Source organism: Phalacrocorax carbo, chromosome 2 (assembly GCF_963921805.1).
Source record: "Phalacrocorax carbo chromosome 2, bPhaCar2.1, whole genome shotgun sequence".
NCBI lineage: Eukaryota > Metazoa > Chordata > Aves > Suliformes > Phalacrocoracidae > Phalacrocorax > Phalacrocorax carbo.
The window spans coordinates 3,404,425-3,427,891 of NC_087514.1; the positions used below are offsets into that span (position 1 = coordinate 3,404,425).

A 23,467-nucleotide genomic window follows, 5' to 3' on the forward strand; every position below is an offset into this window, starting at 1 on the left:
TGAAATGAGATTTCGATATTGTTTGTTAGTGTTTGTACTGCAGTGAGAGCCCAAATGGGAACATTGTTGTGCTGTACTGGGTGATGCTCCCAAGAACCTCCAGTCCAGACAAGGTACGCAAAGGAAGAGAAAAGAAGCAGGAATTGGTTCTGCATATAACAGAATGGCAAACTGAGGCAGAAAAGAAACAAAAATGATAATACAGAAGTAACTTGGCTCATTAATTGCATTTTTTAAAGTAATATTTTAAAAGCAAGAACAAGCGCCCTGCTCTGTGTGGGAACAGCGTGCACCTGGACAGCGCTATCAGTGTGGAGGAAAGCTTGCCCTTGGAGTGAGTTATGTCATAGAAAACAAAAAAAAAAAAGAGTGTAGAAAGGGGCATCTGACGCAGAACGTTTGGATGTGTGTCTGAAAGGCAACAGGTTTTGGTGACCTGAGTTTTTTGGTCTTTCTGTAAAGAAGAGAACGGCAGAAAATGCAGGGTATAAAAACATCTCCTTTTTAAGGTTATTCCTCATGCTTTTAAAAAATAATTCTGTTCCTCCAGTCAACACCTGAAGGAATATTTATATCATCTAGTACACTTACAGTGTTAAATTTCATCTTGTCCTGCAGGTACAGAATAGTTATTTTCTTTAACAGAAGAAATTGATTTTGCTGAATAGGGAACATGGAAAAAGCCAACATCTATGAAAGAAGTTTTGTTATGGTCAGTGCTTTCTCCTGAACCCACAGTTTTATTACTTTTTTATTATTATTACTTAACATCTGTGTGGTTTCTGAGGAACACTAAGATGCTCTGCGTTTCTGACAATGAACTGAAATACCTTAAATTTCCCCTAACCATCCCATCTGCAAACAGATTTTCTCAAGAGTCGGCGACAGCTGCTACTGAGCTGTTAGGCTCTCCTTAACAGAGGGTGCTGTATAAACTCTTGTAAACTTTTTATCTCTAATTTACTATTCTGGAGAGTATGAGGCTGGTTGGGGAATAGTAAAGGAGGTGTTTTGATTTAAATGACTTTCTGGACACTCAATGTGAGGTAGGAATCATAACGTGATATTTCAGTCTGATTTAATAATTAAACTATGGACTTCCCTTAGCGCTGTGTGACTGTTTCTTGATGTCTAATTCCCAACTACATAGAGGTAGCAACTCTTACAGCTTGGACTAAAGCCTAATGGTGAGGAATAGTAGGTGTAGCTGAATAAATGAAATTTTGGGCAAGTCTCAGCCTGCCGTGCCAGGTGATGGAGCTGGAATTGTGAGCCAAGGGGAGTTGAAGACATGCTGTCTTTGATATTAAAAAGGGAGTTGATAAATTACGGGATTGTCTGTTTTAAAGATTGATTCTATTTTGGTCCATGGGAGAGACAGTAGGTGATTTGACTGGTAGATTAACTGATCTTTTTCTTTTCAAGTAATATCACTGGCTGTTTTTCAACCACTTTGCATTTGGAGAGCTACAACGCCAACACTGAGAGTGTTAAAAAGGCGGCTATCCAGGGAGGCAGAAGGGAAAAGGAATATTTCTGCAATACTTTTCTCTCAATTAAAAATAAAAGTCCCTAAAATGACACGATGACTGGTTGAGAAGTTGAGATTAAAATCTCCTTCCCCATCAGGTTCCCTGCTGCACATTCAGACAACTGACAAGTTGATTTTGTATCATTACTCAAAAGCTGCTGCTGTGGATTGTTGGTTTTATTTTCTGTCCTGAGGGATACAGTCCCAAAGACCTTTCTTTGTAGTTATCTCTGACGTCTTTCAACCTCCAAAATAATAAAAATAAAGCATGCTTCCTAAGTGACATTATTTTAATACATTCATGTAAGAAATTGATATGGAGTAATCAAATTAATACATCTGATTCAGCAAGTTCCTTTTATGGGAGTTTTTAGGGCAGATAAGAACCCTCACTGATAGAAATTTTTTATCTTCTGTAAGAGATAGTAAAAGGGTCCCTTTCTTTAAGTCTTTCTGGTAGGGAATGTGTTTTAGAACTAAAAATGAGAACCTGCCAGTGTGACAGAGGAGATGCTGTGTCAGAGAGGCACATCCAACCATCATACTGTGAGTTAGATGACACTAGTTGCATCAGGCTCCTTCGAGCTGTTGGCTAAGTTCTCTTTTCAACAGCCACCAAAGAAAAAGTGTCCTTATTGCTGGAGAGAAGAGGAAGAGGAGATACAGCATCATCCTGCACCATGTCTGCAGATGGGTGAGAAGCAGGTGATAAGGACCCATCTGGGTGACAAGTAGGAGCACAGATTATGAGGCACCTCTAAGACAGAAAATTTTATCTCACCAAGGATGTAAGGTTTGCCAAAATCTTGCTGAACTGAAATTGAGATTGCCTGTGACAGCAAAGTCACGCTAACATGCTGGGCTGTGAATGGCTGCAGCTGTGATCAGGACCACCTTTAGTGCAGGAGCGTAAGGTGGGCATAAAGGCTTGGGTCTGGCAAGGCATTTGATCTAATAAAGCATAAGCCCATGGTCTGAAGGAGTTGCTTAGAGGTGCCTAAACCACGGAATATCCAGCTAATGTTAGGCTAATGGGATGAAGTGTATGGGCAGAATATTGGCAAGTGCTGCTAAAAATTATCACCAGCTCTCTTAGCTGCTCCATGGAGCAATGACTTAATCTATTTTTTTCTTTTGTCATTAATACGGGAAAGTAGATAATCAGGAAGTAGTGATTTTATTATTATTTTTTTAATTTGCATGATTGCTTCAGGGCTTTCCAAACATCTTGATAAATTCTGTTGACTGACCAGAGACAGCCTACAGAGAGCCCTTGGACTGAAGCGGTTGGGAAAAAGCTGATAACTTCTGGGAAAAGCATCAATGCAGTGAGCTGAGCAGTGCTCAAGTTACAAGATAGTGTTGGTTGGAATAGTCTTCTGGTCCAAGCCCTGCTCAAGAGCAAGGCCAGCTCTGAGCAGGCTTCTGGGGACCTTGTTGTGCTGCATAGGCCTCAGTTAAGGAAAATGGTGGGGTTCATTAATGTCTTATAACTAACCCATGCTGACTTCATGCCTTCAGCTGGCTTATCTTCACATCTTATCCACAACTTCGGGATAAGGGGAAGAGATCCAGGCGAATGCTCCAGCCAGAAGACATGGTACAATGGTTGGCAGTAGCAGAATTGTTTTTGAGGGTTCTCCGGGCAGGAACCCATCAGTGTGGATAGCAAAAGAGCTTTAAGAGCAGGAGATCTGCCTGTCTCCATTGCGCAGGTATTTCTAAACCCGTGGAAGGAACAGACAGTAAGTTCCTACAGGCCTTTAAGTAAATAGAGAGCCACACTCTGTATTTTGGTACCTACAGGGTGACACAGTCCTGGGTGACAGGTGATTAGATGGCTGGCTTGGACATCACATACATTAGTAGTTAAGAATCTGGATGTCATTTAGCATTTGTATATTGTACAATTAGTCAGAGTCCTGAAAACAGACCCAAGAATGGCTTGGGATATGTGGCCGATTTGACGTTAGTGAAAGAATTAACACTGGATGGTAGTAAGTCCCATTCGGGATAATACCAAAATTATCTAGAATCCAGTATATCAGAGGTGCTCAGTCCCTAAAAAGCCAAGGGATTTAATGAATGTGGCAGTACCATCTGATAGCCAGTCCAGGATTAAAGGTACAAGGACAGGAGACATGTTTCTTTTCAGCATGAGAGAATCTGCTTCCTAATCTAATATATTATCCTTACTGTTTAATTTTAATGGGTTTAATTAGGCAACTATGGAATTATTAATTGAGATAGCTCAAAAACAGTCCAGGAGTTTCGAGTTGGCATGTGCCTCCTGGTGCTACCACAGCACTCACCACCTGATAGATTTGAGTTAGCTGGGAAACAAGTAGGAGGGGAAAAAACCTCTTTCTGCTCCTTATGAGCCAAGCCATCATCATTTACCCATGATCTCATGTCCCTGAAGTCCTCCAGAAGTACTCCACTTGTTCTCCCTTTGTACTCCAGACAGTTTTCAGCTGAACAAACTCTTCTGTTCATTTGGGAAAGACAGAGAAAAAAATATATCTAGGATCTCTCCTCTTAGCTTCTTGCACATCAGCCTGACCCTGTTTTGATGTAAGACCCTTTTATTTTAAAAGGAAAGGTCAGTAACACCTCTCCTGTGGTGCATCGGGCCTTTAATGGAGATTGCTGCTGTATCCATTTCAGTAACTTGTCAGCTGGATCCATGTGCACAACCTTTTGGCAGCTGTTGCATAAACCTAGCATAGTTACCATTTTCTATGCAAGTCTGATTTTAAGCGCTAAGACTGCAAGGAAACATGTTTGGGCTGATATGCTTGCTTGAACGGTGCACTGAGTGTGACTTCCTCGGTTTTCTTTTTGTGTCCCTACCTGCACAAATGCAATGTGATTTTCACAACATGATCGTAAATATGTGATTTCCTAGCTTAGTTACATTTGCAATAGCCTGCGTTGAAGCAAGGCAACAAAGAATCAGTCCCTGAAATATTTTATTCTGCACATAAGCCTCAATTCAGGAAGAGGAGAAATATTATTGATCTTTCATCAGGTAATTTTCTGCTTTCAAGCATCTGCATGGGACTCTTAACAGCAGTTCTTAAGCTGAATCCGTTTTTCCCCTAGAGAACAAATTTGCTATCGGCAGCAGAGGTTTCTGATAACGGGACTTACAGTTTTCACATTTGAATGGATTGGAACAATTGGATATTTCTATTGTCCCTCACTGTAAACAGCGAGTTGCTCTATCTGAGTTCATTATGTGTTTGCTTCATTGCCTCCTGCCAGCAGAAATAGATAGTCTTGCCTCACCTGAAACAAACCTCAGAGCCTGTTGATTTAATGAACTTCCTCAGATCTTTTATTTTGTTTGTTTATCCGTCTATTGTATATTTGTGCCCCATTCTTATTAGGGAAGTATCTCCTTGAAGTTCAATTTTTTTGGACCACTGGCAGTGCATTTTAATTGTTGCCCTCCCTCTGGAAGTACTCGTCCTTCTGGCCACAGCCTAAGACGCTTTGTCATGGACCGTGGATGGTGATTTGCACAATTCCAGTAATAGCAGTGCCTTTAGGGTCCTAGTGCAAAATTTATTGCCCCACAAAATGGGGTCTTCATTCACATGGCTGCTCTTGCAGGTGTTTTATTGGCCAATAAAGTGCCTTGTGTTTTTGTAATCTAACTGCTAGGCTGGTTTATGATCTGATGTGAGCTGGAGGGTGGTGGGGAGGAGCGACTTGTGGTACATTGGGAATTATGCGTTATTGTCACCTGAGAGTCCGAAGGATCTTTAAACTGATGAAATGTGGCGCTGATGAGCAGAGAAGCCTCACCAGTAGCGTTTCTTTTAAGATTTTGTCTCTTTTTTTTGGAAACCTAATCATTCCTAAAAAAAGACAGAGACATCTTTCTGCCTGCTAAATTAAAGTGTTGCTAGTAAGGCGATGCAAGGCAGAGTGAAACCTAAGTTGAATGGAAAGGACAATGAAGGAGATAGGAAGAAAAGTATTTAGAGATCAAGAACTCTATATTTTGAGAGTATTGCATTCTGTGCAGGATAAATATATTAATTTTCCTTGCACTTCACAGCTTGCCCTTATGTTCAGAAAGTTGCAGAGATGTCAGATTTAAAGAGGCATATGAAGTATATGGGATAGAGCAATAGGTGGTAAGTAGGCTGCTGAGATCCATTTCTCTTCCCAGCACAATTCCTTTTAGTCACCTCTGTGCTTTTTGAGAGCGAAGTGCAATATGAAAACAAATAAAGCCGTAACAAAAAAACCCTTCTCTCGAGCAAACATATTTTAAAGCTGTTTTCTGTTATATATTATTTTCACTTTTTTCTTTTCTCCTCTCTCCTGCTTAAAAAAAATCAGGAAAAAATAGATCTTGGCGTAAGTGCCTCAAGGGAAGGTGTTCAGAAAGCGCCAGCACTGTTACCAACTTCAACTTTTACGCTTCACTTTGTACTTTAAAACCGCTCCTTCCTCCAGCTGGCTTCCCTATCTGCTTACCGCTGTACTCCCAAACCCCTTCTAGGGCAGGAACAGGAGGAGAGAGAGAAAACAAGACCAAGCTGTGCAGCACTTAAGGCCACTTGTTTGCTCCTGTGGGGGAGCTGATGGAGCTGGTCGTCATAAGTAAAGCATACCCAGTATTAGCAAAAATGCCATTAGAGCAGACTTTTCCAACCCATGGTAAGCAGTTGGATGTCATATTCTGGAGCAGTGGGAGCGATCACCTTGGAAAGGAGCTGTGAAGGTAACGTTGTTTGCAGCTTCCCATTCTGATCCCAGTACAATTGTCCCAGGCAGTCTGAGAGCCACACTTCTGGCTGAGGACACGGGAACGGTTTGTAAAAGTGGGATGAATTTTAGGTGGGTGGGGCGGTGGTGTGGGCACCCCATATCAGAGGAGATGCAATCAGAGGACCAGAGTGAGAAGTCCTGAAATCTTGGTCTTGGTTGCTGGGGTTGTGCAGGTGAAGGGTGTGAGTGGCCATGCTTTATGTAATGGGGCAAGAGATCACGTCCTAGCTCAGGGGGTGGGATTGGGATTATGTTTTGGGAATACATGGATTTGTGATAAGGCATAAGAGTTTAGAGAGATGGATACATGGTAGAAATATAATAGTAAACTGTTGGTATTGTTGTGGTTTAACCTCAGGTAGCAACTCAGCACCACCCAGCCACTCACTCACTCCCCCTGGTGGGGTGGGGGAGAGAATCAGAAGAATAAAAGTGAGAAAACTCATGAGTTGAGATAAAGACGGTTTAATAGGTAAAGCAAAAGCCGCACACACAAGAAGAGCAAAACAAGGAATTAATTCACTCCTTCCCACGGGCAGGCAGGTGTTCAGCCATCTCCAGGAAAGCAGGACTCCATCATGTGTAATGGTTACTTGGGAAGACAAACGCCATCACTCCAAATGTCCCCCCACCCTACCCCCTTCCCTTTTCTTCCCCCATCTTCATATGCTGAGCATGACATCATATGGTGTGGGACATCCCGTTGGTCAGTTGGGGTCAGCTGTCCTGGCTGTGCCCCCTCCCAACCCCTCGTGCACCCCCAGCCCACTCGCTGGTGGAGTGGGGTGAGAAGCAGAAAAGGCCTTGACTGTGTGCAAGCCCTGCTCAGCAGTAACGACAACATCCCTGTGTTATCAGCACTGTTTTCAGCACAAATCCAAAACACAGCCCCATACTAGCTACTGTGAAGAAAATGAACTCTATCCCAGCCAAAACCAGCACAATGTGAAGCTGGGTTTTGTTTTAGGAATTAGAGAAAATGGGGGTGGTGTTTGTTTTTGGTTAAGTGGGTATTGTTGGGTGTGTGGAAATGGTAGGAACAGAAAATGTAGTTGCTTCTCTGTAGGACTTGTAGGAGTGATGGTTGAGACCACGGAGGTGAGATGTGGGGCACCGGGGCAGGTGTTGGAGGGTCTGGTTTGGGAATATGAGCATGTTTGAGCACATAAAAGAGCAATATTAAGATCATGATTTTTATGGACAGAAAGGGGTGAGTGTGTACTGTGTGATACAGGAGAAGTCCAGAAGATGCTTATCTATTTAGAAGGATATGGTCTCACTGCATACAGACTCTACAGATCAGCTGTGTTTGAAGTGGGTTTGTCTGGGAAGATGTACTGAAATCCCAGGTAACTAAACCTAAAATCATTGTGTCTCTTCTGAATGGAGTTTCCAGGAGAGAAAGAGATGTCAAGAGAAACACAGGCTGTGGGATCTGTACACATCTGTCTTGGAAGCCAGAAGCTATGCCTCTGCCTCTGCCTGTGATGATACTGAAATAAGTTAAATACATCAGGAGTTTGCTAAATGCTCAGTTCCTTTCTGTGATACTTCACTGTAGTGGATTATGCATCTGTCTTCAACAGCTGTTGCAAATGTGAATCCATTTTCATTGCCCAGACAGCTTAACTAATAGATATTTACAGTGCAACATTTATTAACTTCAGTATGACAGTTTATGAGGGCTTTCTTCAGTGCCTAAAAGGTGGATTTCTACCAAACCTGATGTCCCACTGACTTTCAGTGCTGTTCTTTTGAAATAGTGTCTTCACGTTACCCATTAAGGAAATCAACGTGTGTCAAATTTTCCTCCAAGCTGTTCTACAAGCTTTATGGTGACATTTCCTTCATTTGTCATCTGGGACGGTGTGGGGGGTCAGCGTAACTTCGTCAGATGTGTTTCCTTTGCTGACCTGTGTATTGGGTTTGGATGGCAAAGTCTTGGCGAGGGGGGCTACAGGGATGGCTTCTGTAAGAAGCTCCTAGAAGTTTCCCCCATTCCGATAGAGCTGACACCAGCTGGCTCCAAGATGGCCACGCCACTGGCCAAGCCCGAGCCCATGGTGGTATTGCTTCTGGGCTAACGTATTTAAGAAGGGGAAAAAAAATAAACCTGTGCAACTGCAGCTGGAGAGAGGAGTGAGAACATGTGAGAGACACAACCCTGCAGACACCAAGGTCAGTGAAGAAGGAGGGGGAGGAGGTGCTCCAGGTGCCGGAGCAGAGATTCCCCTGCAGCCTGTGGTGAAGACCATGGTGAGGCAGGCTGTGCCCCTGCAGCCCATGGAGGTTAGCAGTGGGGCAGATATCTACCTGCAGCCCGTGGAGGGCCCCACGCTGAGCAGGTGGATGCCCAAAGGGGGCTGTGACCCCATGGTAAGCCCGTGCTGGAGCAGGCTCCTGGCAGGACCTGTGGAAAGAGGAGCCCACGCTGGAGCAGGTTTGCTGGCAGGGCTTGTGACCCCGTGGGGGACCCATGCTGGAGCAGTTAATAAAGAGCCATAACCCATTGGAAGGACCTACACTGGAGAAGTTCATGGAGGACTGTCTCCTGTGGGAGGGACCCCACGCTGGAGCAGTGGAAGAGTGTGAGGAGCCCTCCCCCTGAGGAGGAAGGAGCAGCAGAACCAACGTGTGATGAACTGACCGCAACGTACATTCCCCATCCCCCTGCACTGCTGGAGGGGAGGAGGAAGAGAAAATCGGGAGTGAAGTTGAGCCCAGGAAGAAGGGAGGGGTGGGAGGAAGGTGTTTTAAGATTCAGTTTTTATTTCTCATGATCTTATTTTGATTTGATTGGTAGTAAATTAAATTCATTTTCCCCAAGTCAGGTCTTTTTTGCCCATGACAGTAACTGCTGAGTGATCTTTTCCTGTCCTCTCCTTATCTCGACCCACAAGCCTTTTGTTATATTTTCTCTCCCCTGTCCAGTTGAGGAGGGGAAGTTACAGAGCAGCTTTGGTGGGAATTTCTTGGTGTCCAGCTATGGTGAACCCACCACGAGCTGCTTCCTTCTGAAACCCATAGCACTTGATTCCTGCCATGGTTGAACACAAAGCCTTAAAGTCTGTGCACTGCTGCAATGCTTCTTGCATGTTTCTCTGTTGATTCTTAGAGCTGAGCTTCTTGGAGACGATAAACCACCTGTTTTTGCACTTTAGACTGAAAAATAATTGGTTGGTCATTGCCTTTCTTTTTAGATTTCTTGCTAGTCAAAGGGTAGACATTTTTCATAGGTTTATAAGACAGCCTTTTTGCTACACATTGACAATTTCAGTGGCACAATCACTGCCAATGCCTTTTCTTTCTCACCTAAATCCTGATCAAGGAACTGGGTTTAGGCATATCACTTAATTTAAGTATACACATAGGAGTGCTTGTGCTTTAATACCTCTAACTAGAAATACACAAATAATAACAGAAAGCTGAAAGGTGTCTTGAGCTGTTTGTTTGCCTTTGATTTCTTGCTCACTTCACAAAATAACAAAAAAGCCTTGCAGTCGTTTGAGTGAAATGGATTCATTTTTCAATTAAAATTGCCTGGTTTTAAGCAAAGTTGGCTTTTTTTTTTTAAAATGAAACATGTATTTTCTGGAGTGAAAATGCCTACATCTCGGAAATTTGTGTGATTTAGTCCCTTTTTGCATATGTTTGCTCTGGATGTTCTTGCCAACGAAAGCAACTTTTAAAATCAGAATAAAGCCTTAAAAGATCTACATCTCTGTTCACTAAAACTTTTCATACTCCAAGGTACAAAGCGCTGGCTCTTTTATTAATGATCGTTTCAGCATAGTTTCTCAAGGAGAGCTAAAGCAATCGATCACTCATTCACGTCAGTAAAGTGCCCTTCATCTTTACTTTTCACAGCACCATACCAAGTATTAACCCACGTTAAATGCTGAAACCAAGAGGGCGAGTGTGGGAAGGATAATAGCCTAAATTAATCTGCAGTGCAATTTATCCCCTGTCCATTTATCCCTGGCTTTTCTACATACGTGTGTGTGCAGGAGATGTTCTTGCACACTTGTGGTCCCACACTCACTCATCCAGTCTATCCAGATTTATTCATTGGTTAGCATTGGTGCATATAGCGAGGGGGATGCTTTGCCGTATCATTGATAACATGGCATCGTGTCATATTATATAAAAACACATCCAGCAATGACAGAAAAACTGATGTAGTGTGAAGTGGTGCCCCTAAAACCATCCATGACCCTAAAACTCCATAGGACTGCTAGCTAGACATGGGGATATGGCCACTGGGATTAACATTAAACCACAATAGATAGGACTGCCATCTCCTGCAGTGGCATGCAGAGCCTGTGCATGTCCCTGGCTGGGCCCTGCACTCAGTCAGCTCCTGCCACAGACAGTTTTATGGCTGGGAAATTCCTAAATAGGGAGACATGGGCTTCTTTTGTTTCTGGTGCTGCTCTGAAATGCAAGAGCTAATGTTTATAGGTGTGTATATTATAAGAAAACCTATTAGAGCAGATGCATCAGTTGGCTTTTTTATCTGCATGAAGTTCTTTGGGTTTGAGATATTTTTTACTGCATTTTGTGTCCATAGCTGTGGTCTGCAACAGGCACCTTGTAAGAAGATGCTTGCTTATATTGGCGTCCACATACACAGTGTTCCCAAAAAAAGATTTTGAGGTTCGAAACATAAGACATGTCCATATCTCTGCAAATTTCAGAGAAGGGGACAGTTTCTAACAATCTTTTATGGTATATAAAATATATATATATTTATATATATATATTTATATATAGTGTGGTGTTCTCCCTGCCTCTCCCTGCACGTTGACTGGCCCCATTAACTCCTGCTACAGAGTCCTAAATGCAGCACCCCCGAGCCTTAGATGGGCGTAATGCTTCTGAAAACCCTGGAAAGATGGCTCTGGTCCAAGCTTCAGCAAAGAGCTACAATAAATTACTGGAAGAAAGGCGTGGTAACAGCTGTATGTAGGTTTTATGTCGCTTAGTTGTTTTCTAGTGTTGTTACAGGCACCTCCGGGTATACTGCTGAGAATTACTGCAGGAATACATCCCAGTAACCTTTCTGTGACAGATGCTAAGCCATGGTCCACTCATTAATGCAGAAATACAAAAGGCACAACAGAATTAGAAAGCACAGGTAAAGCAATCAGAATAGTCGTGGTTTGATGCCATTTATCTTAGGGCATCAAAAGGATTATCGGGGAAATGGTGTAAATGCTGGTGAATGTTAAGAGCTCACGGAGGGCAGCTGAGGTCCTCGGTGTGGAAAGGGAGGGACCTGCTTGCTTTTTGCAGAAATGTGGTGCAGGAGGATGGTCTACATCTGTACAACCTAAGTTGCAAGAATAGTAAAAAGAAATAAGCAGTTTATCAGCACCTGGAGGGGAAAAAAAACTACTATCATGATCAGTAGGCACCAGGGTTCATCAAAATGAAATTATGGTGAATTAAATTAATTTCTGTCTCTGATAAGCTAAGAGGCTTACTGGATAATGAGAGAGAGGGAGGTGTAATATAGCTCAGTGCTAGCAAGGCGTTTACAAAGGATCCAAGGGGCTCTTTTATTATGAAATAAAGTGAAACATGTAAAATTAAAACTTACTTGGGAATAGCATGGGTGGGAGAAGGAAAAATAACTGGAGAGGTGACTAATGGCAGTGACATTGTTAAGCTGCTTCCCATGGGGTCCTGTTTTGAGTGCTTTCTGAGCTGTCAGTAACGACTTGACAGATGGAGTCTGAGGCGTTGCTGAACTAATCTGTAGGTGATGCGGGGTTAAGAGGGAGGTCTTATATACTGTCCTGGAGATAATTCTGTTGAAAAACACAAACCTGAATTTCTGGTAGCAGGTCAGTGTATAACTAGCTGCTTGCAAAGACTGGTCAAATTCTGTAGCGGAGCAAGCATCCACCTTATTTTAGTAATAACTGCTTCATTTTTTATTATTTATTTTTAAGAAGTAATGCAAAAAAAAAAAAAAAGTGCCTGATAGGTATTGAAAAGACTGTGGATAATTTTGCTGGGGTTTGCATTGTTGTATATTGCCAAAATGGTTGCATTTCTTTGATGAAATTTGTGAGGACTGCTTTCTGACTACAATTGATATGTTTTAATCCAGAACTGCTGAACAAAATAGCTGCTAGCCTATAGCCGTGTTCATCTCCAGAGATGACACAGCACCCATGCCAGGTGGATTTAAAATACCTCCCCTTCTCTTCCCACATAGCCACAGACCATCCCCTCAGCTCCCTAAAGAAAAATAGCACCAGGTCTCCTAATACTTTCAAGTGACAGGCAAATCGGAAATCTATGATACTTTTATTATAGAATATTGTGTGGCTTGAAACTTGGAAGTAGCAGTCCGTTTGTCTCCCGACTTTTACTCTGCTGGATGATTTACACCTATGCAAAGGGGTTTGCTGACAGACCAGAATTAGAGTTCTTATTTTGCTCTGTTGTAAGTGATTTCTCAACATGCCCAATCAGGTCCTAAAGGAGAAAGGGGGAAAAAAAAAGAGCTGTGAGTGTCAGTTTGGAGCCAGAACAAGTAGATTTAGCCTTTCTTTCTTTGGTGACTGTAATGATACAGTAAAGATACTTTAGGGCTTTGTGAAACAACCTTTCCTCCTAGCTCATCTTTCTGCTTTGTTTACATCTGCAATAAATACTTAGAGATGAGAGATGCCCACTGTGTTGATCCCTCCCTGCATGTGGAAACAGACCAGCAGCCCTAGAAGATGAGCAGTAAGTTACAGTGATCTAAGGCAGCACAAGTTTCCATCCTGTAGATAAGCGTTTGCTAATACAACTGTCAAACACATCCACCCTGACCACCCTTTTCTGGAAATATCCTTAGTTCTGCCGTAGGATCATCCTGGCTGTGTAGGAGATATCCAAATGTGGTGGGTTACTGCTGAAGGGTGGACTTCTCTGCAGTGCCTTTGGAGGTCCCCCTCTCCGCAGACCATGAAGGACCTCCGTTGGCTTTGCTCTGAAGTTAAGTGCCTTGATTAGGTCAAGAAAGATGAATGGGAGCCTCAGAGACTAGTTACGCCTTGCTACGCATGGCTGTGCCTATGGTCAATACATAAAATTTTGTATACATGCATTTAGAGTTTGCTGAGGCCTATCAGCAGCTCCCACAGACACCAGTCCTTCACAAAATCCAGCTGTAAGGCAGGGAAGAGATTGACTAAAGTCTTACAAACAATTTCCTGATGCATGCTTGATGCACTTCTACATATTTATGTCTCCAACAACTATGGAATATGTGTAAATGCATATACTCATCCTATTTCTCCTTAAGCCAGAGATCATGCAGCTCAGTGCTTTGCTCCCCAAACTAGAATTTTTACCTCTTTTTCTACAAGAAAACTGCAGTGAGTGGTAAACATTACAGCTGCTATGCAAGAGACAATTATACAGTTTAAGTTATGCTGCACGACCTGGCTTAACTGTAGCTAAACCTACTTGACCACCCAACTCTTAAATGCATTAAAGTACACCATTGCTATGCAGTTGCACTCTGCCAAAGGGGATACTAAATCTAGTGAAGTTTAAGCCAGTACAGTAAAAGTATCCTTGATCTATACCTGAAAAACTTATTATTTCTCTTTTATTAGGGATTAGATGAAAGTAAAATAAGCCATATCTTGTATTATAAATGAAAATGCCTTTCTCCTGCTGGAACTAGAAAACAAAGCTCTTTGGGATTATTGTGAGTGGCAGGAGGCACAGTAAGGCAGAGAGAAGTCTTTCCCTTGTCGGTCTTTGCTGTTGCATGTGGGGTTTGATTACTTTTTGTTGACTTGGTCATTCATCAAGCGTCTCAAAGAAACAGCGCAAACAGTAGTTAAGCTCCTTCATTCTGTCCCTGCGGAGGAGGGAAGCAGCCGTCATTGCATCTGCCTCTTTGCTATGCTCATTTTGAAACTGGATAAATAAATTAGAGATACAATCGTTCAAAGAACAAACTGTAAGCAGCTGAGCTCTGGAGATTATGAATTCGGTGGACCGTACTTCTCTGGTAAAGAAAACAGCAGCCATAGGAAACTCTTAGGCAGCAGCGTGGCGTCTCGTGTATTATTTAGTGCATTGTCTTTGCAATCTTTGTGCATACAGAAACGCACAGCAAGGGATGTTATTCTTCCTAAGAGACGCCCTTTTTGTTTTTACTCTTAGAGTGCTTATTTTCAGAGTAGAGCTGCAGACAGATAAGTCTTTTACAACGTTTAAATCTTAGGTTCTTGGTATCTCCACAGGCTGAGTATTTAACTTACTGTTGTGTGGAGAACTTTTTCTGAAGTGAATTTTATTCATTAGAGACCCCCCTTTACTTAACTTCCACACTTCCACGGGCAGGGGAATATAAAGCAAGGTAATAATACTAATAATACTAATACTAATAGTACTAATAATACTAATACTAATAATACTACTACTAATAATAGTGACATATCTTGTTACCATTACATATTAAAATAAAATTCTGCAGGGAGTGGAGTTTCAAGGCCTTTTTTTTAATGAAGAACTTAATAGCATTTAATGTAAATTAAATATAATCACTCTCTGATTCCTGAGCATATCTCTGTGGCTGAAGAATAAGAAGTTAATTGTGCTGACAACATAGTGGGAAGTGCCAAAATCAAGCACCAGCACATCAGTTAAAGTGCATTTTGAATTAAGAGGTGGAAGGCGGAACTTTTATTCTTTTTACTCGCGTTCCCAGTTAATTCGCAGCAGCTCAGTGCAAAGTTTGTGCGTGGAGTGGATTTATTACATAAGTTATCTAACATAAAATTTACATTAGAATGCAAATGAAGGAGACTTTATTTAACTTCAGAGGTTGTGAAGGATCAAATGCATGAGCCTAACAAGCCATTTTACTTTGGGGATGGGGAACTGCTGGTATGTTAATCCCTGACTGGTTCTGTGGGCTGATAATTTAATGAGGTCTGCAAAATGACTGGACGTCAACTCCAGTGCCTTTAAGAGGAATTAGTTGTGGAAGTCTCAGTCTTGAAACTGCTGCTTGTGAAATTCGTGCACTTGGTGGCAAGATTTACTTGATTGAAAGATTGGGGATCAGGCTAACTGTGTACTGCTCGAGGTAGGCAATATGACAGAATTCAATTCCCAGCTCCCTGTCTTGCAATGACAGCATAGAATAAATGTCTGTGGTAGATATGACCTCTTCCATCTCGTATTACAAGTGATGTAATTAGTCAGCTGGTGCAGTGGGTCCTGGCATCATAAATAAGTAAAGTGCATTTTCATGAATGGATATAGAAATAATTTAACTCATAATGACTGGTTATCAGATCCACTCTTGTCTCCATGTGAAATTATTTCTCTTTCCTGTATGGTGCCAAAGCATTCCATGCCTTCTGTGTGCTTGTTCAAACCTTAAGTTACATCTGAATCACTACTCTGTAGCTAAGAGATACTATCTTCATGGTATGCTAAGCTTTCGTTTGTATACCTGGTAGGTACAATGCATAAAATTAAGTGTACTTTTATCCTAGACAGCTTTCCCACCTGGACTGTCTGCACAAAGCTCTTGCTTAAGTGGAAAAAAACCTGCCAGACTTTGCTATGGAAGTGAATATCTCAGTTTGTGGTGCCTATGTCCATCTTCCCTGCCTCGATGGAAATGACAGTGGAGCACTCATTGAGAGCTCTCAATTTATTTGTAGCTAAGGTTGCATTTGGTAAAGACTGTTTGGGGGCTGGCCTTGTTCCTCAAAGGAGATGCCAAAAGGGTTGTCATAAGACTTGAAAGAGCTGGTCTCCATCACTGCTGGCAGAGAAGCTGGAAGGAGCTGAAGAGCCAGGATGGCCCATGGGTCTTCAGGACATAGGGGCCATTCACATCCCGCCCAGCCTGATAAAAGAGCTCAAATGTGTCCTTTAAGGGAGAAGAAAAGATCATTTTCTCCACATCTTTATAGAGTTTTTTACTGAAGCATTATGGAAAACCTTTCTTACAAAAAGTTGTGAAGTGCTCTCTGAGGAAGCTTAGATGCTGAAAATGCCCTATGACCTTATAAAGCTTGAGAATTACTGGATTGAGCTAATAAACACCTTTGGGCAGCATTTATGTCTCTTCCCCCGACTTTGTATGGTCTCAAAGAGCAAAGCCAGCAACCAGTGCTTACAAGAAATAATGGTACTGCAAATTGGGGTGTAAAGGAGAGAGACAACCATGATTGGAGATGGTACTGGTTTGGCTCCCTGCCTGCCTGTTTCAGTGCTCGTAAAGCAGCACTACACCTTCGCGTCCACAGTGCTTTCCTAGAGATACTATGTCATAGCTGCACCAGGGGAAGTTTAGGTTGGACATCAGTAAAAACTTCTTCACCGAAAGGGTTGTCAGGCATTGGAACAGGCTGCCCAGGGAGGTGGTGGAGTCTCCATCCCTGGAGGTATTTAAAAGAAGGGTAGACGTGGTGCTTGAGGATATGGTTTATTGGTGGACTTGGCAGTGATAGGTTAGCGGTTGGACTTGATGATCTTAAGGGTCTTTTCCAACCTTAACAAATCTATGATTCTGTGATTAGCAGGTAGATGATCATGGTGAGAAAAATTTTCCTGCTCAACTTCTGTCTCTTCAAGTTTCTGTTCTGAGTACAAAATTTTCCTGGGCAAACCATCCAGTAACTCCCCAGTCCCATGTTTCTTTGCTATACAACCCTTCTTTTGAAAATTTTAATTGCAATACCAACCATCTGTGACGTCCTCATCACCTGCCCACCCCCTATTTTCACCTTATCTTCCCTCATTGACTTTGCAGGTCCACAGCCATTGTCTTTGTGCTGATCATGGAAAGAAGATTTTGGGCAGCTCCTTGCTAGTATTTTCTACAGCGTTCTGGCTGCCATTGCTCGTCAAGACCCTGGACTTGCGTAGTTCTACTGTGGCTCCATGTGCTGTGTGTTGTGCTGTCTCAATTGCTCTGTAGCTTGATAAATTTCTGTAAGTGTCTCATTATGCAATTAATTTCAATTGCAATTCCCATCATCTCTTCTGCAGGCATGCAATCCAGCAGGAGACTAATAAAACTATCACGACTAGCACCAAAGCCATCAAGCAGTTGTCTGAAGTTGTCAGAGGCTCATCCAGGGTACGTGTTGTTCAAGATGCTGTTGTGGGAGACTTCTGTGTCTTATGGAGGGTGGAATAATGAAAAAATAAGTGGTAGTGAGTGCTGTAAAGCTGTTGAGCTCCATGTCTTGTTATAACTTCCTTTCATGTTACAAAATAAGCATTTATAAATGACCAATGGGAAAACAGCTGCAGAAACCAGTTCTTCTCCCAAAACTGGATCATGTGGAACTGGAAATCAAGAACTCATCAACAGAGCCTTGACTAGCTCACACTTACCCCAGGGTCTCACTCAGCTTGGGTGAAAGTACTACAGGAATCACCTGGCTCCACATGAGTTTGGTGTTGGTCAAAGACTCAGCTGTGTAGTGGGTGCACCGGGTGCAGGTGAGTTTGGAAATGTGTTGAAGTGTACGGAAAGGGCAAAGCAATGGAATGTGTCTCGATACAAAATTCATTTAGTGCTTTATCCTAGTGGCAAAGCAGTGGTGGGGAATAGATAATCTGAGGCTGTGTCTAGATCAGAGCAGGACTTTGAGTTACAGTTTAACCCACAGCAACCCCATCTATTGTACGGACAGACGACTTCTGTCATCAGTAGGTTCAATTCATATGAACATCATCGTCACAGGGGTATGAATGATCTATATTCCCTGGTCCCCAGTGCAACAATTGGACAAACAGAAGGTTTCTGACCTTTCCACAAAGAGCTTTATACTCCGTATGTTCCTGCTGATTTTGGCCTGTGGTATGAATCATGCGGAAGAAGAGAAGCATACTGTGGGGGGCAAACTTCAGCTGGCGAGAGTTGAGGAGAAGTTTCACCCATATAACAGGTGATTCAGTACCTGAAATGAGAATAAGAACAATTCTTTCCTACTTGATTCTGCCTAGCAGCTTTCTGTTACGTTCTTGCTTCCAGTATTCATATGGTTTCTGCGTCAGGAACCTCCCTGAGTTGGTGTTTTATCCTCACTTGTTGCCATTTTCAAAACTCCTGTATTACTTTAACTCTGTTCTCACTGTCCTTCCACCTAGAAAAAACACTGCTCTAAACACACAACTCATCTCTGTCCAGGTGTTTTTTACAGCCTGGATTTATGCCACTTGTCAAAAGGCAGATGAGATAAGGATTTAATTGCTCAGTCACCCCAGGCTACCTTTGTAACCCGTGGAGGACCATGTGCAATTCAGCCCACCTGAAAAAAAATGAATGGGTGATGGTCCACTCCAGAGGACAGGGAGGGAAGCCTGGAATGACTGTTCTTTATACATAGATATCGACCTTAGGCAGGCATCAACCTTAATACTCTGATCTTTTTAAACGTGTTGCTTTGATTAGTCTACAAGGACTGTTATTTTTTTCCTTTTTCTTGCATGCTCTGAGAATAATTACATTAGAGCTTGATGAAACAGAAGATGCTTTCTTGGAGATATGGGGATCTGGGCTTTTTTGTGCTGATCTCCTGGCTCCACTTTGTGATGTAAATTGGACCCAAAGAGGAATCACACAAGGTCACATTAAACCCAGTTAGAGTGCCACACAAGAATGTCATTATTTACCCTTGAAGACCATGTGGTGTCCACTGGGGACTCTCAGGAGAATAGCTTTTACTGTCATGGGGAGAAAAATTGCTAAGTTAAAGGGAGAATATTGAAGAGCTGAAGGAAATAGACACACAAACAATTATAGTCATACAAGGAGGAATAAACTTCCTGCTCTCTATTGGCATCACTTAATAATTTTTTCTGCACCCAAGTCAATTAATTTAACGGATTTTTTTTTAAACTCTTCTTTTCTAACAGAGTGTAGTTTAAGTAATTAAACCTACAAATTTTGATATAAAGCCTGTAGCCCTCGTCCCTTATATAGAATCAATAGTTGTGGTGGGTATTGGGTGCTGGTCGGTAAGTCCCTCTTGGGGATCTGGGTAGCACTGCAGACTGTCCTCCCATAAAGTTTCTCACAGCATGAAAAGCCTTCCATTAATTTAGAGCTTTGTAGTCAGTCCTTTCCGATCCATTATTCTGTGTATTGCTTTGCATGCACACACAGACAAAAATATATTTTTTTTCTTTCTTCCTTATATTCCACCATTAATGCACTGCCATCAAGGTGCACTGTGGGAATTCTCTGGCTTCCATTGAAGCTCCACGTACTGCTGGAGCTATTCGAGTCAGGATGCCCAACTGAGCAAATTAATAGTATTTCAGGAGCAAAGATACTGATGTAAGTGGATCAGTGTGATACAAGGCAGGGGACGGGTGTAAAAGAGCACATGGCTATTTTATGGCTTCTTTTCAAACTAACCTCAAAGGACTTAAGTAGAGAGCCCTATCTTGAATTCCAGGCTTTTGTAGGATGAGTGCTGGACCATTAGATCAGCTCTCCAGGGTGGCAATCTTTATCTGATTTTGCATGTATAACAAACATAAGGTTTATAGACCTTTATCTCTAGAATGGGAATAATGATACTTGCCTTGTTCTAAAAATGGTTTTAAGTCTTTGGATGAAGAACTGTAAGACCGGGATATCTTTGTGTATGAAAATACTACCATTAAAAATTTAAAATGTTTATCCCATCCTTTATAAAATTTACTTTTGTATTCTTAAGCAGTCGTCTGAAACAGCTGAAATTGCTGTGAAGTGAATGTTTCTACTTAGTAGCTTTAGTGTAGATAGGGTTTTGTTTGCTACTTGGTTTTTAACGTGGCGCCCCACTTCCTTGCAGCTCACTCCCCTCTGTAAAACCTGGACACAGAAACTCCTGCACACTGGAAATCTGAGATGCAGGGAGTAGAATAGTTCTAGGAGAATTTCCATTGCCTAACGCTGTTTGGGTTTGGACACTCCCTCTGAGAGCAGCGATTTTGCAGCATGTTGGGTAGTAACGTCAGGCTAGACTGGTGTCTTCCTTTGGAGAACAGTTTTGTTTAAAACATGGATAGGTATCTTGCTGAGGCAAGCTCCAGACAGAAAGGTGGTGACATTTGGGTACATGTTTTGGAAGACGTGGAGATAAGTTGTTTTCTGATAAGCCGCCCTAGGCGAGGCAGAAGGAAGGTTGTGGCTGATGGACTGCTGTTGTGGTTTAGCCCCAGCCAGCAACCGAGCAACACGCAGCCGATCGCTCACTGCCCCCACCCAGGTTGGGTGGGGGAGAGAATCCAAAGGACAAAAGTAAGAAAACTCATGGATTGAGATAAGAACAGTTTAATAATTAAAATATAATAATAAAAATAATTATGATGATGATGATGATGGTGGTGGTGATGATGATGATGATGATGATGATGATGATGATGATGATGATGATGTAATGAAAAGGAAAACAACAAAAGAAAGAGAGAGAGGCGAAACCCAGGGGAAAAAGAAACAAGCGCTGCAAATGCTCGCTACCCATCAACTGATGCTGCCGGTCCCCAAGCAGCGATCACTGCCCCCAGCCAACTCCCTTCAGTTACTATACTGAGCATGACATCATATGGTATGGAATATCCCTTTGGCCAGTTGGTGCCATCTGTCCTGGCTGTGCCCCCCCTCCACCCAGATTCTTGTGCACCCGGCAGAACATGGGAAGCTGAAAAGTCCTTGACTTGTGTAAGCACTGCTTAGCAACAGCTGAAACATCAGTGTGTTATTAACATTATTCTAACAGCAAATCCAAAACACAGCACTATACCAGCTACAAGGAAGAAAATTATCTCTGTCCCAGCTGAACTCAGGACAGTATCCAGCCCTTATTCTATGCCATTTATGTCATGGCCAGGTCCTAACCTTCCCATACATTCCAATTAATCACCACCACTTTCTCCTGTCTTTTGGTACCTATATATATATATACATACACGCACACACACATACAGACAGAGGTATCATTCCCTTAGTCTATGGACCATCCCTCTAAAATGTCTGTTGAGTTCATTTAGTCCATGCCTTTAGGCTCTAACTATCATAACAGTCTTTCAGGGCAGCAGTCTTTCACGGTGTGCATGTGGTGTTGGATTGTTGCATGCTGAAGTCAGTTCTTGTTGCATCACTGCTGCACTTTGCTTGGTTTAATCAAAGTTCATTCTTCATTAATTTGGAGGATTCCTACTGTGATACCATTGATATGGCATATAGCAACCACAGTAGTGATGACATAGAGTATTATATAGCAATTAACATCATATCATTCAGTTCATTGGCTTTTTTCACCCAAAATCAAATTCCCATCATCCTGCATCACCCACCAAGTGCACCCAGGTCCTCAAGTAAAAGCAATTCCATGAATGGGTTTGCCTTTGCCTTCGAGAGACAAGGCAAGGAAGAAAATAGTTTAATTCCCTCCGTCTCCAAGGCAGCTACACCAAAAGCCCACCAGTACCCTTTTGGGTCCTTGAAATACCCTCTCCTGAGGCAGTCTATGCCAAGGATGCACAGAGCTTCTGGGCCAGGCACAATGGGGTGCTTCTGCCGCTCATTCCCAGTTAGGCTCACTTTGGCCTCCAATACAGTTAGCTCTTGGGATCCCCCTGTCACTCCAGCAATGCTGATCGATTCTGCCCCTATATAGTTTGATGGCATTAAGGTGCACTGTGCGCCGGTGTCCACTAAAGCTTTATACTCCTGTGGGTCGGACGTGCCAGGCCATCGGATCCACACAGTCCAGTAAGCCCGGTTATCCCTTTGCTCCACCTGGCTGGAGGCAGGGCCCCTCTAGTCCTGATCATGGCAGTCACAACTCACTTCTTTTAAATGCGAAGCACAAGTGTCCCTGTTAAGCTCAGAAATAAAATCAGTGCTTCTACTCCTCTGTCTGGGGAATTGCTCACTGGAAACTGGAGCAGCAGCTTTCCTGGAAGAACCTCCCTGAGTGAGTGTTCTCCCTTTCAGCTCACGTACCCGTGCCTGTAGGGTCGAGGTAGTTTTTCCATTCCCACTTCCTCATGTCCTCTCCGTGGTCACACAGATAAAACCATAGGGTGGCCTGTCTGTGTACCCTCTCTCTTGAGCAAAGAGACTCTTACTCCTAATGGCTGAGACAGTGTCCGTACCGGTGGGGAGTAGGACATATCCTCTTGTGGAGTTGCTGGACCTCCCAGATCAGTTTCTCCACAGCCATGACAAGGGATGAAGAGGTATGTGCTTTGTAAACCCAGAGTCTGTTAGCCACATCCCCAGCATTGGTACCTCTTCATCTTTCCAGGCCAGTACTACCAATGAGTTTGCATGTGAGGATGGCGCACTCTGTACAAGCTTCTGCCGCATGGGTTGTGTGCACTGGGCTTTATCTGGGTCTTTGAATGAAGAGCCAGGTCACCATAAATCACCTCAAGCATGGCTAATTGCCTCAGGTACTGGATACCCTTCTCTGTGGTGGTCCATTTTCCTAGGTGATATATCACACCTTCCTTGAAGGGGTACCTTCCTCTCAATCCGGACAGAAGTTGCCTCCAGAGGCTTTTCCAATTGCTTTGTCAATGCCCCCTTCCTCAAGAAGGGGTCTCTATTGTTTGGCTTCCTTCCCCTGGCTACTGGCCCTGTTATCCCGGCATCAGAGCAGCCAGATGCCAATGTACTCACCTAGATGAAAGCCAAATTCTTTTTGTATATCTTGCAATTCAATCAAGCATAGGGACTGAGTAATTTCCACCTTGTTCATGAGTTCTGCCTCTTCCTCATCCTGTTCTGATGGCCCTGCTCTTCCATTATCTCTTTCTAAATGAATTGACTTTTGCTTCCAAGACTTCTTCTTGTGTATAGAGGTGACTGATACCAGCACAGGTTGGTTCTCTGGTTTGGCTGCAGTGCCTGTCGTGGGGGTTTGAGTGGCCTAAGTGCCTGTCATTTTGTCTTCAGATCCAGAGACCTTCTCTTCCCCTTGTGGGTACTGAATAGTGTTGAACAGGGCTTGGTAGGCATGGGCCAGGCCCCAGGATGTTGTAGTGCTTTGTGTCTCTCTGGAGTTGCAAGGGTGCAACATACTTTCTCCAAATACTCTACTAGTTTTTCAGGATTCTGCTCTTGTTCAGGGTTGAAGTTACAAAACACTGGGGGTC

General features: G+C 42.9%; 1 protein-coding gene across 8 annotated transcripts in view; it reads left to right on the plus strand.

Annotated features, from left to right (window-relative positions):
• The window catches only part of TSNARE1 (t-SNARE domain containing 1), a 511,863-nt gene that overhangs the window by 215,430 nt on the left and 272,966 nt on the right, over positions 1-23,467 (plus strand). For all 8 annotated transcript variants that reach the window (XM_064442004.1, XM_064442001.1, XM_064441997.1 and 5 more), the window contains one exon: positions 17,351-17,441. In XM_064442004.1, coding sequence (XP_064298074.1) covers positions 17,351-17,441 — 91 coding nt within the window. The remainder of the gene's footprint in view (positions 1-17,350; positions 17,442-23,467) is intronic.